Source organism: Gorilla gorilla, chromosome 16, assembly GCF_029281585.2.
Source record: "Gorilla gorilla gorilla isolate KB3781 chromosome 16, NHGRI_mGorGor1-v2.1_pri, whole genome shotgun sequence".
Lineage (NCBI taxonomy): Eukaryota > Metazoa > Chordata > Mammalia > Primates > Hominidae > Gorilla > Gorilla gorilla.
In genome coordinates this window covers 41,405,332-41,423,669 of record NC_073240.2, presented here as the reverse complement: position 1 = coordinate 41,423,669, position 18,338 = coordinate 41,405,332, and the positions used below count along the sequence as shown (strand labels likewise).

General features: G+C 43.6%; 1 protein-coding gene across 3 annotated transcripts in view; it reads right to left on the bottom strand.

Moving 5' to 3' along the window:
- RAD51 (RAD51 recombinase) overlaps positions 1-18,338 on the bottom strand; it is a 37,182-nt gene that overhangs the window by 18,443 nt on the left and 401 nt on the right. For 2 of the 3 annotated variants that reach the window (XM_019011276.4, XM_019011278.4), the window contains exons 2-5: positions 14,883-14,971; positions 12,536-12,673; positions 7,431-7,548; positions 4,597-4,688 (exon numbers count right to left, since the gene is read on the bottom strand). In XM_019011276.4, coding sequence (XP_018866821.1) covers positions 4,597-4,688; positions 7,431-7,548; positions 12,536-12,673; positions 14,883-14,969 — 435 coding nt within the window. In that variant the 5' untranslated portion in view covers positions 14,970-14,971. Of the gene's footprint in view, positions 1-4,596; positions 4,689-7,430; positions 7,549-12,535; positions 12,674-14,882; positions 14,972-17,904; positions 18,335-18,338 lie in introns of those variants that run through there. The other variant, XM_019011277.4, reaches the window with a different exon arrangement.

Sequence of the window (18,338 nt, the reverse complement as noted above, 5' to 3'; positions counted from 1 at the left end):
AACCCAGGAGGCGGAGCTTGCAGTGAGCAGAGATGGCACCACTGCACTCCAGCCCGGGCGACAGAATGAGACTCCGCCTCAAAAAAAAAAAAAAAAAAAGGTAACATTTTGGTCTGCAAAGAAAATATCAGTGGAGCAATAAAGAAACAATTAAAATGACAACAAAAAGCCGGGGATGGTGGCTCACACCTGTAATCCCAGCACTTTGGGAGGCTGAGGTGGGTGGATCACCTGAGGTCAGGAGTTCAAGACCAGCCTGGCCAACATAGCGAGACCTTGTCTCTACTAAAAATACAAAAAATTAGCTGTGTGTGGTGGCAGGCACCTGGAATCCCAGTTTGGGAGGCTGAGGCTGGAGAACTGCTTGAACCCAGGAGGTGGAGGTTGCAGTGAGCCAAGATTGTGCCACTGCACTCCTGCCTAGGCGACAGAGACTCCGTCTCAAATAAAAAAAAAAAAAAGGAAAATAAGAAAAATGGGAGGCTATCAAGCTAGGTTACTTGATGTTAAATTTAAATAAACTTGGGCCAGGCACGGTGGCTCATGCCTGTAATCCCAGCACTTTGGGAGGCCAAGGCGGGCAGATTAACTTGAGATCAGGAGTTTTGAGACCAGCCTGGCCAACATGGTGAAACCTCGTCTCTACTAAAAATACAAAAATTAGCTGGGCGTGGTGGCCGTCATGCCTGTAATCCCAGCTATTCGGGAGGCTGAGGCAGGAGAATGGCTTGAACCTGGGAGGCAGAGGTTGCAGCAAGCCAAGATCACACCACTGCACTCCAGCCTGGGCAACAGAGCAAGACTCTTTCTCAAAAAAAAAAAAAAAGAAAAGAAAAAAAACTCAACAGAGTTGAGTCCCGAGGATAGAAAAACACTAGGAAGCCTCTTCTGTAACACTGATATAAGGCAGATTTTGTTTCAGTTGTTTTGATCTCCAACAGTAAGTTGTGTCCATGGCAGAAGTGGGTATAATCTATCTAGATTAAAATAATGCCATGTTCTTCAAAATAACTAAAATTATAATAAAGCTTCAAAAGATTATAACAGAAGAGTTGGTCCATGGGCATGGGCCAGGTTCAAGGATACTTTGTGGACTGGTCACTCATGCAGCAACATCCTTAAAGCCAGAGAACATTAAGACTCACTTAGACAAGGAAAAACGGCTCCCCATTACACTGCCTGAAGTTGCAGAAAAGATGAAAGTTTGTTAGCTTTCTCTTCTATATCCTACTCCCTCCCTTTCTCATGGATCTTTCATTTCCAGATTCCATTTTTACTTCTCTGTGTGACTTAGTTCCACATCTCTCAATACAGCTAGAAATTTTCACTCAGGGTTTGTCACCTCAAACCTGTCATCTCTAAACCTGTACTCATGTTTCCAACAAAACTGTCTTCCCCTCTCAAACACTTTTTAGGTTTACTAAGTTACTGTAATACATTGTTGGGCTGAGGTGTATTTTTTATTGTCAGTCATCAAGCGCTGCCCTTTACAACATCTTTTCCCTACGTCTCTTTATTGTCACTATCTTAGTTTCCTGACCAGCTAATGCTTACTCTTCACAAAATCAAGTTTAAACTTCTTAACCTTCTGAAATAGGATCTTAATTTTTTTTTTTTTGAGACGGAGACAAAATCTTGCTCTGTTGCCCAGGCTGGAGAGCAGTGGTACAATCTTGGCTCATGGCAACCTTGGCCTCCTGGGCTCAAGCGATTCTCCCGCCCCCACCTCCCAAGTAGCTGGCACTACAGGCACAGCCCACGACGTCTGGCTAATTTTTATATTATTTGTAGAGATAGGGTCTTGCCATGTTGCCCAGGCTGGTCTAAAACTCCTGAGCTCAAGCGATCCACCCACCGTGGCCTCCCAAAGTGCTGGGATTACAGGTGTGAGCTATCATGCCCAGTTTGATGTATCTTTTTAAGGGTCATCTCCTACAACTTTTCTACACAAACTCTAAACCAGTTAAATGACCTTGCTTATTTATTGTCTTTTCCTTCTAACTTATGCCTTCCCATCCTCTGTTCATCCCATTCTATACAGTTAAATGCTTTTAATTTCCTTCCTTCCCAAATTTAGCATTCTTCAGAAGTCTGGTCCAAAATCTTTTCTCCATAAAGTATTCCATGATCACTCTAGGGTGAAATTACCCCTTTCTATTTCTTCAACAGCTAACCCATTTCCTCTATGACATTCATTTTATATATCAGGCATGTTTTTGGACATCTATTATCTCCACTCATTCAACCATTTATTGTTTACTGAGAGCCAAACACTGCCTTAGGCACTAGCAATACAGCAGAAAACATGCAGTGGCACGATCCCAGTCACTGGAGCCTTGACCTCCTGGGCTCAAGAGATTCTACCACCTCAGCCTCCTGAGTAGCTAGGACCACAGGTACACATCACCATGCTGGGCTAATATTTTTAATTGTTTGTTTTTGTTTGTTTGTTTTTAGAAATGGCATCTCAGAAACAGGGTCTCACTATGTTGCCCAGGCTGGTCTCAAATTCCTGGTCTCAAGCAATCCTCCCACTTTGGCTTCCCAAAGTACTGGGATTACAGGCATGAACCACCATGCTGGCCTCTTATAAAGTTTTAAGAACATCATCTCTGAAGTCTGGTTTGAGTCCAGTATTTGCTACTTAAATACAATGTATTGGGCAATTATTTAACCCACTGTGTCTATTTCCAAATCTTCCCACCAATAGGAGCATAAGTAAAGGAAAAAGAAACTGAAGGGGTCCAGGGAAGGTTTTTTCCTAATGGAGGAGACACTAGACATATTTGTATACTGATGAGGATAATCTCATAGAGAGGTACAAGAGAAAATGGAAGGAGTAGAGAAAATGGAAGGAGTAGAATGAGAAGGTGGCAGGAGATGGTAACCAAATCATATTGATAGAATGGGCCTTTGAGAAGAAAAGGGACACTTTCTCAATTGTAACCTGAGATAAGAACAGATGGGCACAAATGTAGATTTGATGCAAAGAGCAGGTTAGGTTTTTGGCTAAGAATAGGAGTTGAAGAGGAGCATAAAGTTCTGATAACAGAAGACGAAGTATGAGATATGAGATGCCTGTCTAACTCAGTGGGAAAGTACACCTAAATGGAGAAAGTAGACTTGCCAAGAAGTTTTGAATGTTAATCTAAAGTTTTGTCACCTTGAATTTTTTTCCTTTTTACATTCTTTTTTTTTTCTTTTTTTTTTTTTTTGAGACAGAGTCTCGCTTCTTTGACCAGGCTGGAATGCAATGGTGCGATCTCAGCTCCCTGCAACCTCTGCCCCCCGGGTTCAAGCGATTCTCCTGCCTCAGTCTCCCAAGTAGCTGGGATTACAGGCACGTGCCAACACGCCCAGCTAATTTTTGTATTTTTAGTAGAGACGGGGTTTCACCATGTTGGCCAGGCTGGTCTTGAACTCCTGATCTTTTTTTTTCTTTCTTTTTTTTTTTTTTTTTTTGAGACAGAGTCTCACTCTGTCGCCCAGGCTGGAGTGCAGTGGCGCAATCTCGGCTCACTGCAAGCTGCGCCTCCCGGGTTCATGCCATTCTCCTGCCTCAGCCTCCCAAGTAGCTGGGACTACAGGCACCCACCACCACGCCCGACTAATTTTTTGTATTTTTAGTAGAGATGGGGTTTCACTGTGTTAGCCAGGATGGTCTCGATCTCCTGACCTTGTGATCCGCCCACTTCGGCCTCCCAAAGTGCTGGGATTACAGGCGCGAGTCACCGCGCCCAGCCGAACTCTTGATCTCAAGTGATCCACCCGCCTCGGCCTCCCAAAGTACTGGGATTACAGGCGTAAGCCACCGTGCCTGGTCTGTCATCTTGAATTTAAAGTGAAGTCAGTCAGCTGTATGATACGATTTTTCTCCAGTATAATCAGCTATTGGGGTACAGACACAGAGTAGATAAGATGAGTTTCATCTAAGGTTGGCATCTCTTCAAGTGGGTATGTAAACTGAGGCTATCTGCAAGAGAATTACTGTCATGATGAATCATATAATCTAGACTAATGAAGAAGATGGAGGGCTGGGTGCAGTGGCTTACGCCTATAATTCCAGCACTTGGGAGGCCAAGGTGGGTGGATCACTTGAGATCAGGAGTTCAAGAGGAGCCTGGCCAACATGGTGAAACCCCCTCTCTACTAAAAACACAAAAATTAGCCGGGCATGCTGGTGGGCACCTGTAATCCCAGGTACTCGGGAGGTTGATGAAGGAGAATCACTTGAACCAGAGAGGAGGTTGCAGTGAGCTGAGATCACACCACTGTACTTCAGCCTGAGCGACACAGCGAGATTATGCCTCAAAAAAAAAAAAAAAAAAAAAAAAAGAAAAGGTAGCAAGTAAAGCCAGGAAAAGGCCTGGTAGGAAAAGTATTTGAAATTAATGTATCTGATAGGAGATCAATGATTTGGAAGTTTCTATGACATGGAAGGATTTTGAAGTAGGAGTCTATCTTCTAACTATTAACAGCTATAAGATTCTTGAGGACAGAGAAAGTACCTTTTATGGCCATCCTAACAGATGCTTGCAAATAGCAGGAATGAAGTAATGCTTGCTTATTTGATTAGCTATAGCCCCAACAGCTCACCTGGCAGGTGACAGCTAGCGTATGACAGATTTGGGTCTTCCCAGTTCGGAATTCTCCAAACATTTCTGTGATAGATCCAGTCTCAATTCCACCTAAAAAAGCGATAAGAAATACCTCTCAGCATAACACAAACATGTAGAAACTGTAGTCATAGAAATGTTCTTGGAGCTCATCAGAAAGATGTTTACGTAAGTTAAAAATTCAATTTCCAACAAGCGATAATTTTTCAAAAATGTATTTTGAGGCTAGCCGTGGTGGCTCATGCCTGTAATCCCAGCACTTTAGGAAGCTTAGGTGGGTGGATTGCTTGAGTTCAGGAGTTCGAGACCAGCCTGGGCAACATGGTGAAGCCGTCTCTATAAAAATTAGCCAGGCATGGTGGCGGATGCCTGTAGTACCAGCTACTCAGGAGCTAAGGTGAGAGGATCACTTGAGCCTGGGAGGCAGAAGTTGCAGTGAGCCAAAATCATGCCACTGCACTCTAGCCTGGGTGACACAGTGAGACCCTGTTTCAAAACAAACAAACAAACAAATAAACCAAAAGTATTTTGAAATAATTAGATTTATAGATAGCTGCAAATAAGGCCAGGTGCGGTGGCTCACACCTGTAATCCCAGCACTTTAGGGGGCTGAGGCAGGCTGATCACCTGAGGTCAGGAGCTCGAGACCAGCCTGGCCAACATGGTGAAACCTCATGTCTACTAAAAATACAAAAATTAGCTGGAACTGGTGATGGGCGCCTGTAATCCCAGCTACTAGCAGGCTGAAGCAGGAGAATCACTTGAACCTGGGAGGCGGAGGCTGCAGCGAGCCGAGATCACGCCACTGCACTCCAGCCTGGGTGACAAAGTGAGACTCCTCAAAAAAAAAAAAAAAAAAAAAAGCTGGGCACAATATGGTGAAACCCTGTCTCTACTCAAAATACAAAAATTAGCTGGGCATGGTGGTGCATGCCTGTAGTCCCAGCTACTCGGGAGGCGGAGGCAGAATCGCTTGAACCTGGGGGCGGAAGTGGCAGTGAGCCAAGATCATGCCACTGCACTCGAGCCAGGGCGACAGAGCAAGACCCGAACTAAAAAAAAAAAAAAAAAAAAAAAAAAAGCTGGGCGCAGCGGCTCACGCCTGTAATCCCAGCACTTCGGGAGGCCGAGGTGGATGGATCAGGAGGTCAGGACTTTGAGACCAGCCTGGCCAAGACGGTGAAATCCCGTCTCTACTAAAAATACAAAAATTAGCCAGGCACGGTGGCGGGTGCCTGTCATTGCAGCTACTCAGGAGACTGAAGCAGGAGAACTGCTCAAACCTGGGAGTCAGTGGTTGCAGTGAGCCGAGATTGTGCCACTGCATTCTAGCCTGGGCAACAGAGCAAGACTCTGTCTTTAAAAAACAAACAAACCAACCAACAACAACAACAAAAAATACGAAGTTTCTATGCACCTAGCCTTCTGCAGTGTTAACCTCTTGCATAATGATAGTATAGCACTGATATTAGAAAACTGACATTGGGGGCCAGGCATGGTGGCTCACGCCTGTAAGCCCAGCACTCTGGGAGGCTGAGGCAGGTAGATCATCTGAGGTCAGGAGTTCGAGACCAACCTAGCCAACATGGTGAAACCTCATCTCTACTAAAAATACAAAAATTAGCTAGGCATGGTGGCACTTGCCTGTAGTCCCAGCTACTTGGGAGGCTGAGGCAGGAGAATCACTTGAACCCAGGAGGCGGAGGTTGCAGTGAGCTGAGATTATGCGGCTGCACTCCAGCCTGGGTAACAGAGTGAGACTCTGTCTCAAAAAAAAGGGAAAGAAAACTGACATTGGGCCAGGCAAGGTGGCTCAAGCCTATAATCCCAGCACTTTGGGAGGCTGAGGCAGGAGGATGGCTTGAGCTCAGGATTTTGAGACCAGCCTGGGCAACATAATGAGTGATGCCCCGACTCAAAAAAAAAAAAAAAAAAAAAAATATTAGCCAGGTGGTAAATGATCATAGTCCCAGCTTGGGGAGACTGAGGCTAGATCACTTGAGCCCAGGAAGCAGAGGTTGCAGTGAGCTGAGACCATGCCACTGCACTCCAGCCTGGGTGACAGAGTGAGACCCTGTCTCAAAAAATAAATAATAAGGTCAAAAGCTTTATAGTTTTCCCTGAAGTCCTGAAGATTAGTGTGTACACAATGAGTAGTATTCAAACATGGAATGTTTTAACCAGTCATCAGGTTTTCAACCTTGTGGTAGAGTAGGTTATAATTACAGTTACCTCCTTAAGCAAAAGGAGCTTACTCTCTTAACGCAATATTAAATGGAGACTAAATTATTTAATTTGCAGATAAGTTTAGTATTTTATAAATAAGGTCCTACCTTGCAGCAGTCTTACCCTTACATTGAAGTCTTACTCTTCAATGTGGATACTTCCTTTATCTCTCTTTTTTTTTTGAGACAGAGTTTTGCTCGTCACCCAGGCTGGAGTGCAGTGGCACGATCTTGGCTCACAGCAACCTCCGTCTTCCGGGTTCAAGTGATTCTCCTGCCTCTGCCTCCCGAGTAGGCATGTGCACCTACAGGGATTACAGGCATGTGCCACCATGCCCAACTAATTTTGTATTTTTAATAGGTTTCTCCATGTTGGCTGGGCTGGTCTCGAACTCCCAACCTCAGGTGATCTGCCCACCTCGGCCTCTCAAAGTGCTGAGATTACAGGCATAAGCCACTGCACCTGGCCTTCCTCTATCTCTTTATCATTATCTAACAAGGAAATGCTACACAAATATTTCAGTTTTGTTTTATAACCTGGAAGCTTTCCTAACTAGAGTTCACAACACAGGATAAAGGATTACTACACCTTGAAGTAGTTTGTCAAGCTCTTTGGAGCCAGTAGTAATCTGTATGATCTCTGACCGCCTTTGGTGGAATTCAGTTGCAGTGGTGAAACCCATTGGAACTAATTTAGCTGCCTCAGCCTGGGAAAAATAAGAAATGTTAAATCAACAAAATAATATTCCTTACCACAGTGATCTTGATGGCAAATATATATATATATATATATAAAGAAAAAAGAAATATTAGTAAAACAAGGTGTGCAATGGGAAGAGAAAATATCAAATAAAATTACCAGGATGATTTCTCTTTAGAAAGTCATAAAAAAGGATAATCTAATTCAGAGATTCCATGAAGATCAATTTTTAAATTGCCAATTCAAGTTAATATATTAATATAGTTTTTAAAACTATTATAGATCCGGCCGGGTGCGGTGGCTCACGCCTGTAATCCCAGCACTTTGGAAGGCCAAGGCAGGCGGATCACAACGTCAGGAGATCGAGACCATCCTGGCTAAAATGGTGAAACCCCATCTCTACTAAAAAAATACAAAAAATTAGTCGGGCGTGGTGGCGGGTGCCTGTAGTCCCAGCTACTCGGGAGGCTGAGGCAGGAGAAAGGCGTGAACCCGGGAGGCGGAGCTTGCAGTGAGCCGAGATTGCGCCACTGTACTCCAGCCTGGGGGACAGAGCGACACTCTGTCTCAAAAAACAAAACAAAACAAAACAAAACAAAAAACTATTACAGATCCATACATATGTGTTTTGCCCAATTTATGACAAAAATGACAATACAGTACACCTTCATTTCCTGCTCCATCAACCGCAGACTGTATCCCTTAACTTCCTACTTTGTAAAAATGAGGACATTTGCCCTTCAATCTTTTCTCTCTCCATGGCTACTTCCCCACCTCTATCAGCTGTACCTTTTCTTTCATATTGTCTGGCTGAGAACATTCACATTCTGTTTTGTAATTACAGATAAGTGTTCTATAATAGCACTATGGGTTGATTCTAAAATTGAAAAGTAAGTGCATTCACAAATATGCAAAAATAAAGCAACACACTCCTAAATAAGCAACAAGTCAAAGAAATGACAAGGGAAATCAGAAAATGTTTTTGCAATGAATGAAAACGAAGATATACCAAAACGTATGGGCTCCAATAAAAGCAGTGCTTAGAGAGAAATTCATAGCTATAAACAGCTATATTAGAAAAGAAGGCTGGGTGCGGTGGCTCACGCCTGTAATCCCAGCACTTTGGGAGGCTGAGGTGGGAGGACTGCTGGAAGCCAGGAGTTTGAGACCAGTCTGAGTAACAAAACAGCACCCTGGCTCTAAAAATGTTTTAAAATTAGCAGGGTGGCTGGGTGTGGTGGCTCACCTCTGTAATCTCAGAACTTTGGGAGGCTGAGGTGGGCAGATGACAAGGTCAGGAGTTCAAGACCAGCCTGACCAACACGGTGAAACTTCCTCTCTACTAAAAATACAAAAATTAGCCGGGCGTGGTGGCACGCGCCTGTAGTCCCAGCTACTCGGGAGGCTGAGGTGGAAGAATCACTTGAATCTGGGAGGCGGAGGTTGCAGTGAGCCGAATTTGCACCACTGCACTCCAGCCTGAGAGACACAGTGAGATTCCATCTCAAAAAAAAAAAAAAAAAAATTAGTAGGGCATGGCTGGGCATGGTGGCTCACGCCTGAATCCCAGCACTTTGGTAGGGTGAGGTGGGCAGATCACGAAGTCAGGAGTTCAAGACCAGCCTGCCCAATATGGTGAAACCCCATTTCTACTAAAAATACAAAAATTAGCTGGGCGTGGTGGCGTGCGCCTGTAGTCCCAACTACTCAGGAGGCTGAAACAGGAGGACTGCTTGAACCCGGGCGGCGGAGGTTGCAGTGAGCTCAGATCACACCACTGCACTCCAGCCTGGGCAAGAGAGTGAGACTCCATCAGAGAAAAAAAAAAAAAAGGCCTGGCACGGTGGCTCACGACTGTAATCCCAGCACTTTGGGAGGCTGAGGCAGGCAGATCATGAGGTCAGGAGATCAAGACCATCCTGGCTAACACGGTGAAACCCTGTCTCTACTAAAAATTAGCTGGGCGTGGTGGCACGTGCCTGTAATCCCAGCCACTCAGGAGGCTGAGGCAGGAGAATCGCTTGAACCCAAGAGGCAGAGGTTGCAGTGAGCAGAGATCATGCCACTGCACTCCAGCCTGGGCACAGAGGGAGACTCCGTCTCAAAAATAAAATAAAATAAAATAAATAGCAGGGTATGGTGGCGCGTGCCTGTGGTCCTAGTTACCTGGGAGGCTGAGGCAGAAGGTTTGTTTGAGCCAGGAGTTGGAGGCTGCAGTGAGCTATGATCACACCACTGCACTCCAACATAAGTGACAGAACAAGACTCTGCCTCTAAAAATAAAAAAGATAAATCATAACCTAACCTTCCAAAGAAAAGCAAACAAAACAAAGAAGCAGAAAGATGGAAATAATACAGGTTAGGGTAGAAACTATTAAGTAGAGGACAGAATAATAGAGAAAAATCAATGAAACCAAAAGCTGGTTCTTTGAAAACATCAACAAAATTGACAAACTTTTAGCTGCATTGCCCGAGAAAAATAGAGAAAAGACTCAAATTACTAAAATCAAGAATGAAAGAGGGGACATTACTACTGACTTTATGTAAATAAAAAGTAGTATAAGGAAACCCTGTGAGCAACTCTATGTCAACAAGTTAGGTAACTTAGATGAAATAAGCAAGTTCTTAGAAAGATAAACTACCAAAACTCACTCAAGAAGAAAATCTAAATAGACCCATAGAAAGTAAAAAGATTAAACTTTCATAATTTTAAAATTTCCCATGAAGAAAAAAAAATCAACAAATAGCTGAAAAATCAATGAAAGTTTATTCTCTAAACTTTTCTATATACTTAACATTTCATTTAAAAATTCATTGCACGGCCAGGTGCAGTGGCTCATGCCTGTAATCCCAGCACTTTGGGATACTGAGATGGGCGGATTACCTGAGGCCAGGATTTTGAGACCAGCCTGGCCAATTCATATACTCACTGTCATTTCAGTGCAACAAACATGTACTAGACACTTACTTCGTATGAAACATAGTCCCAGGGACTCTGAAGGATATGGAGAAAAAGAAGAGCTGATTCTTGCCTCCACAGAGCTTATAACTTAATCAGGAAGATAAACTATACAAAATAACTATAGTACAAGTAGATGTGATGGGTAATATGAGAAGTACTAACAAGCCATGGGAGCTCAAGGAATATAGACTACTTCCTTTGGTGAAAAACAGGAGAATGTATTAGCAAAGACGAAACTGGTAGAAATGGTTAGGCTAGTGGCATGTGCCTATAGTCCCAGCTACTCAGCAGGCTGAGAATTCCTTGAGCCCAGGAGTTTGAAGCTGAAGCTGCAGTGAGCTTTGATCACGCCACTGCACTCCAGCCTGGGCAACAGAGTGAGACTTTTCTTTTTTTTCTTTAAAAAAAAAAAAAAGGTGGGCACAGTGGCTAGTGCCTGTAATTTCAGCACTTTGGGAGGCTGAGGTGGGCAGATTGCTTGAGGCCAGGAGTTTGAGACCAGCCTGGGCAACATGGTGAAACCCCGTCTCAACTGAAAATACAAAAATTAGCCACGTGTGGTGGTGGGAGCCTGTAATCCCAGCTACTTGGGAGGCTGAGGCAGGGCAATCACTTGAACCCGGGAGGCAGAGGTTGCAGTGAGCAGAGCCAAAATTGCACCATTGTGCTCCAGCCTGGGTGACACAGCGACACTCTGCCTCAAAAAAAACCGGAAAACAAACAATACAATCATAATCTTTACTGGCCAGAAACGAAGAACATAAAATATTGAAAAGTAAAGACACGTAAGTCTATACCATATTGCATCTCAAATCATGTATTCTAGGTTTGCATTTTTGTGTTCATAGAAACAGAGAAGTGACTTGATTTCTGAAACCAAGATCTCGCAAGGCAAAAAGAAAAGATCCTGTCAGCATTTGTTCATTCACAAAAACTGATACCCAAAAAGCGAAAACAGAAAGACTTTAGGGACCCCTACTGGCTTAGTCAATATGACAATCTTTTAACGAAAGTACTGTTAGGGGCTCAGAACCCTTATTTCCAATTAAGCAACCACTTCAACAAATATTCATTTGAGTAATCCAATAAATTTATCTAACGCTAACAGTAATCGATACGTGAAAATACAATTTTATAAATAAATATTTGCGGTGGGGCGCGGTGGCTCACACCGGTAATCCCAGCACTTTAGGAGGCTGAGGTGGGCAGATCACAAGGTCAGGAGATCGAGACCATCCTGGCCAACATGGTGAAACCCTGTCTCTAATAAAAATACAAAAATTAGCTGGGTGTGGTGGCACATACCTGTAGTCCCAACTACTCGGGAGGCTGAGGCAGGAGAATCACTTGAACCTGAGAGGCGGAAGTTGCAGTAGACCAAGATCATGCTACTGCACTCCAGCCTGGCAACGGAGCGAGACTCCGTCTCAAAAAGAAAAAAAAAAAAAACAAAACTCTGCTTTATACTATATAAAACTTCAAGGGTAAAGGCAATAAAACTGTGTAACTATATAAACACTGAAGAAATAGGTTCATAAAACAAAATGTAACCATGGGGAAGTATGTATGTTAAAGAACTATATAAAGCTAGAAAAATAAATAGGCCAGGCACAGTAGCTCACACCTATAATCCAGCACTTTGGGAGGCTGAGGTAGGTGAATCGCCTGAGCTCAGGAGTTCAAGACTACCCCAGCATGGTGGCATGTGCCTGTAGTGTAGTCCCAGCTACTTGGGAGGCTGAGGCGGGAGGATCGCTTGAGCTTGGGAGGTGAAGGTTGCAGTGAGCTGAGATGGCACCACTGCACTCCACCCTGTGTGACAGAGCGAGAACCCGTCTCCAAAAAAAAAAAAAAAGAAAAAAAAAGAAAAGAAAAGAAAAGAAGAAAAGAAACAGGTAACAGTCACCCCTGGAAAGGATAATGAGATATGAGATGACAGAAGAATGAGAGATAGAAGGAAGAAGTCTTTCACTACATTCCCTTTTGTACTATTCCCACTAATGCCTCCCTAGGTTAAGTAAGCAGTACTTACCAGAATTTTATCAGCTTTGGCTTCACTAATTCCCTTAATATTTATTAGCTCCTTCTTTGGTGCATAGGCAACAGCCTCCACAGTATGGAATCCAGCTTCTTCCAATTTCTTCACATCGTTGGCATTTATGCCACACTGCTGCAAATGAAGAAAACCATGGATAAATTTAAGCTTTAGTTCTAATCTAACACAGATGTTATGTGTCCTACATACTTCACAGAGGTGCTTGAAGACTTGTAATGCAACTGTCCCTTGAAATCCTGGGGGGGAGCAGATGGGAAGTTGGTTCCAGGACCCCCAGCAGATAACAAAATCCAACAATGCTCAAGTCCCTTATATAAAATGGTGTATTACCTGCATATAACCTATGTACATCCTCCTGTGTACTTTTTTTGATATGTAGTTGATTGAATTTTTGATACGTAGTTTGTTGAATTTGCTGATACAGAATCCGGAGATACAGAGAGCCTACTGTTATTATATGCAAAAGCTGAAAAATGAGCCCTATATATGAGGTACTTAATAACAAATTAACAACCTTTTCATTATCAAAATCAATAATTTTAAACTAGCACTATGCCATGTACATTAAAAAGAACTCCTATTAGCAATTGGAATTAAAAAATAACTCCCAACCTTTTTTTGTGACCCTAAATGATCTCTGAGACCTTGGGCCCTACAAGACCACTTTAAGACAGTGTTGCTCAACACTTTCCACATCAAACACACATAAAAAACTGTATTTTTACGCTATGGTAGGGTAAATAGATAAGGCTGCTCAGAATGTAAAGAGCACTATCTTGGCCTATCAATACTTTTTGTTGAACAATGACCAGAAAGCTGTGCTCTAACAACTGACATTAACAGTGAGGAAAACTACTTTTTGTCAGGGACTTTTATACCTCTTCTCAAAACAAACCACCCAAAGACACCTCTTTCTTCCTATATTCAAGTCAGCTTTGGTTTCATTAGCCACCAAAACCATGACTTCTGGGAAAACATGAGTTAGTAGGTGAATGTGGGTGTATTCAGGGGTTGGGAGAATTTAGAAGAGGGGAGAGATTAGTTTGCCAACATAAGCCATGTCTGTATTAATATTTAAGCAATATGCATGTTTGAGTATAAGGATGCTCATGGCACCAGAAGTTATGACTCTGAACTTTCAAATGTTTATCACAAATCCATTTAAGTAACTTCTAGAGTATTTTTTTTTTATTAGCCTTTTGCACTCCTAACTTCTAGAGTCTTGAAGATTAGTCAGAGATGGGAAATAGGAAAAAAAGAGACAGAAGAATCAAGTCTTTCTCTGCTTTCCTCCTACTTAGCCCAAATCAGCTGCACTCACAGGGCAGTCTCTATACAATGGGCAGAAATAGTGTAAGGCCTCAGCTCTGGTGCTTAATGTTCTTGTGCAGAATCCTGAATTGGAGCTTGTCTCTTATACCATAACACCACCACACCCTTCTCTCTGCCAATGACAGCTGACAGCACAAATCTAGGTTAATGGAAAGAAGGTGCTTCCCTGTCTTCCTTGCATAACTGGTCCAGGCCACTATAATTCCCAGAACAGCACTTTCATACTTAGTGCAAATAGCACAGGATGCTTTGGCCAGGCATGGTGGCTCATGCCTGTAATCCTAGCAGTTTGGGACGCCAAGGCAGGTGGATTGCTTGAGGCCAGGAGTTCAAGATCAACATGGTCAACACAGTTAAGACCCATTTCTTAAAAAACAAACCAAAACACAGCACAGGCTGGGTGCAGTGGCTCATGCCTGTAATCCCAGCACTTTGGGAGGCCAAAGAGGGTGGATCACCTGAAGTCAGGAGTTCGAGACTAGCCTGACCAACATTGAGAAACCCTGTCTCTACTAAAAATATAAAATTAGCTGGGCGTGGTGGCTCATGCCTGTAATTCCAGCTACTTGGGAGGCTGAGGCAGGAGAATCGCTTGAACCTGGGAGGCAGAGGTTGCGGTGAGCCGAGATCATGCCATTGCACTCCAGCCTGGGCAACAAGAGCGAAACTCCATCAAAAACAAACAAACAAACCAACAAAAACAGCACAGAGATTCCACCATGGGATCCTAGGCCTTAGTTTCTGACAGTCCAACTCTCAGAAATAAAAATGATAAAGTAGGAAGAGAATTGTCGACAAAGGAAGAGGTCCTGCCAGACATATTTAGCAATGATCTGCAGCCTTTCCACAGGATTATTGACAACACTTCTGAAAAGTCTAATTTGGGTCTTGACCTTGGTAGTAAACCTATATTTTATGTAAAGGTTGTAATACCTTCCACTAGGTAGAAGAATCTAGTATATAATTCCAAAATTAGCAACTAACCACATACCTCTAACCGTGAAATGGGTTGTGGGCCAAAGCTTTCTTCTTCCACTGAAGTATCTGCATTTGCTTCAAGCTGCATCTGCATTGCCATTACTGAAAAATACAAATGCTTATCAGTTATAAACACTAGAGAAATAAGGTGCATCTCTCTCCCCATCTTCTATCTAGCTAGTCGTATCAAAAAGACTTTAGGAAAAGCCAAGGCCATTCTCTTATTGTGCCTCTCTGTTCTCCTGCTTTATATTCCTTCAGTGTAGGGGCCAAGTTTTACTTATTTTTATATACCCCATTATACATTATAAATGTGTCTGCAGACAAATACTGCATGATCTCACTCATATGTAGAATCTAAAAAAGTTGGTCTTGGCGGGGCGCGGTGGCTCATGCCTGTAATCCCAGCACTTTGGGAGGCCGAGGCGGGCGGATCACCAGGTCAGGAGATCGAGACCATCCCGGCCAACATGCAAAACCCATCCCTACTAAAAATACAAATATTAGCAGCGTGTGGTGGCACACGCCTGTAGTCCCAGCTACTCGGGAGGCTGAGGCAGGAGAATGGCTTCAACCCGGAAGACAGAGATCGCAGTGAGCCGAGATCGCGCCACTGCACTCCAGCCTGGGCGACAGAGCGAGACTCCGTCTCAAAAAAAAAAAAAAAAAAAAAAAAAAAGGTTCATCTCATACAAGGAACAAATAGAAGAGTGGTAACCAGAGACTGAGGAGAATGCAGCTGTTGCAGGGGGCGGCAGGAAGGAGAGAGGTTGGTCAACAGGCACAAAGTTTCAGTTAGATAGGAGGAATAAGTTCTAGGGTTCTATTTCACAGTAGGGTGACTACAGTAAACACTAATGTAATGTATACTTCAAAAGAGCCAGAAGCGAGTATTTCGAATGTTCTCATCACAAAGAGAAATGACAAGTGTTTAACTGAATTGATGGATATGCTGATTACCCTGATTTGATCATTCATTATACAATGTATATATGTATTGAAATATCATCTTGGGCCGGGTGGAGTGGCTCACGCCTGTAATCCCAGCACTTTGGGAGGCCGAGGCGGGTGGATCACGAGGTCAGGAGATCGAGACCATCCTGGCTAACATGGTGAAACCCCGTCTCTACTAAAAAATACAAAAAATTAGCTGGGCGTGGTGGCACGCGCCTATAATCCCAGCTACTCGGGAGGCTGAGGCAGGAGAATGGCATGAACCCAGGAGGCGGAGCTTGCAGTGAGCCAAGATCGCACCACTGCACTCCAGCCTGGGTGACAGAGCGAGACTCAGTCTCAAAAAAAAAAAAAAAAAAAAAAAAAAAGAAATATCATCTTGTATCTCATAAATACGTACAATCATCTGTCAAAAACAAAGTAAACCTTATTATTTTCACAACCTTGGGACAGAAAAAGATTTCTTGAAACTGGATACATAACGCACTAGCCAAAAAGGAAAACACTGAAAATTGAACTACATTTAAATTCAGCACTTCTACCGGGCACTGTGGCTCACGTCTGTAATCCCAGCACTTTGGGAGGCCAAGGTGGGCAGATCACCTGAGTTCTGGAGTTCAAGACCAGCCTGACCAACATGGAGAAATCCTGTCTCTACTAAAGAAAAATACAAAATTAGCTGGGCGTGGTGGCACATGCCTGTAATCCCAGCTACTCGGGAGGCTGAGGCAGGAGAATCGCTTGAACCCGGAAGGCGGAGGTTGCGGTGAGCCAAGATTGTGCCATTGCACTTCAGCCTGGGCAACAAGAGCCAAACTCTGTCTCAAAAGGAAAAGTAAATAAATAAATAAAAAATAAAAAAATAAATTCAGCACTTCTATTCATCAAAGGACACCACTAAGAGAGTGACAAGTCAAACCACAGTAGAGAAAACATTTAGCACAAACATAACTGAGGGCTGATAACCAGTATATAAAGAACTTCACATCAGTAAGAAAAAGATAATTCAATAGAAAAATAGGCAAGAGATTTGAACAAGCACATCACAGAAGATATCAAAATGGGCAAAAACATATGAACAGATGTCCAACATCATTAGTAATCAGGAAAATTAAAATCACATTGAGACATTACTGTGTAACCAGCAGAATAGTTAAAATTAAAAAGGCTGAAAAATATCGTGTTGGAAGCATGTGAAACAACGAAACACTCAACACTCCTGATGTATTTTTATATAAAATTCAAAAACAAGCAACATTAGTTCATCTCATTAGAAACCAGTATAGCAGTTACCACTGTAAAAAGGGGAAAATATTAAATACTACACAGGAAGGCTTCTGAGGACCATTCTATTAAGTGGTGATTACGTAGGTGTATATTCATTTTGTCTTGCTCTATCGCCCAGGTTGGAGTGCAGTGGCCTGATCACAGCTCAATGCAGCTTATACCTCCCAGGCTAGATCCTCCCTTCTCAGCCTCCTGAATAGCTGGGCCTACAGGTGCACGCCACCATGCCTGGCTAATTTTTCCTATTTGTAGAGATGCAGGTCTCACTATCTTGACCAGGCTGTTCTCGAACTCTTGGGCTCAATTGTCCTCCCGCCTCCACTTCACAAAGTGCTGGGACTACAGACGTGAGACACTACGCCCGGCCAGTATATTTTGTAATAATTCACGGAGTTGTATACAGTTGTGAATGTGAATTTTTCTACATGTATATTACATTTCGCTTTAGAAGTTAAAAAAAAAAAAAAAAAAAACAGGGGCCAGGCGCTGTGGCTCACGGCTGTAATTCCAGCACTTTGGGACGCAGAGGCGGGTGGATAACCTGAGGTCAGAAGTTCGAGACCAGCCTGACTAACATGGTGAAACCCCGTCTCTACTAAAAATACAAAAATCAGCCGGGCGGCGTGGTGGTGGGGGCCTGTAATCCCACCTCCTCGGGAGGCTGAGGTAGGAGAATCGCTTGAATCCGGGAGGCGGAGGTTGCAGTGAGCCGAGATCGCGCCACTACACTCCAGCCTGGGCGGAAGACCGAGACTCCATCTCAAAAAAAAAGTTTTAAGAAAACCAAACCTCACTTCAATCATTCTCTAGGCATCATGTGAATGGTTTTCCGCATTAGATGATGAAAACACTGTTTTGGCAATCGGAGATTAGTACTTTCTAAGCACGGTGTAATGGAAAGACAGACCAGGAATCCGGAAGCCCTGGCTGTGATATTAAACAGCTGTGGCTACACCGCTCTGATCTCGGACTTCTCGCTCGAACCCATAAAATAGGTGTTGCCTATAAAGGCTCTAATGTTTCTCCCCTAGTTCTAAAGACTGAGGTCCACTTGTGTTTTCGCCCCAGCAGCTGAGGGTCGGTCGGGCGCGGACACGCCCTGCCACGTCCGGGTTTCACACAGCGCGCGGAGGCCCCAACTGCCGCTGAGCACTGGACCGGCCAGGACCCAGGTGGGCGAGGACGAGCCGCGGCTCTGGAGGGCCCAGCCTGCGCCTCACACACTCAC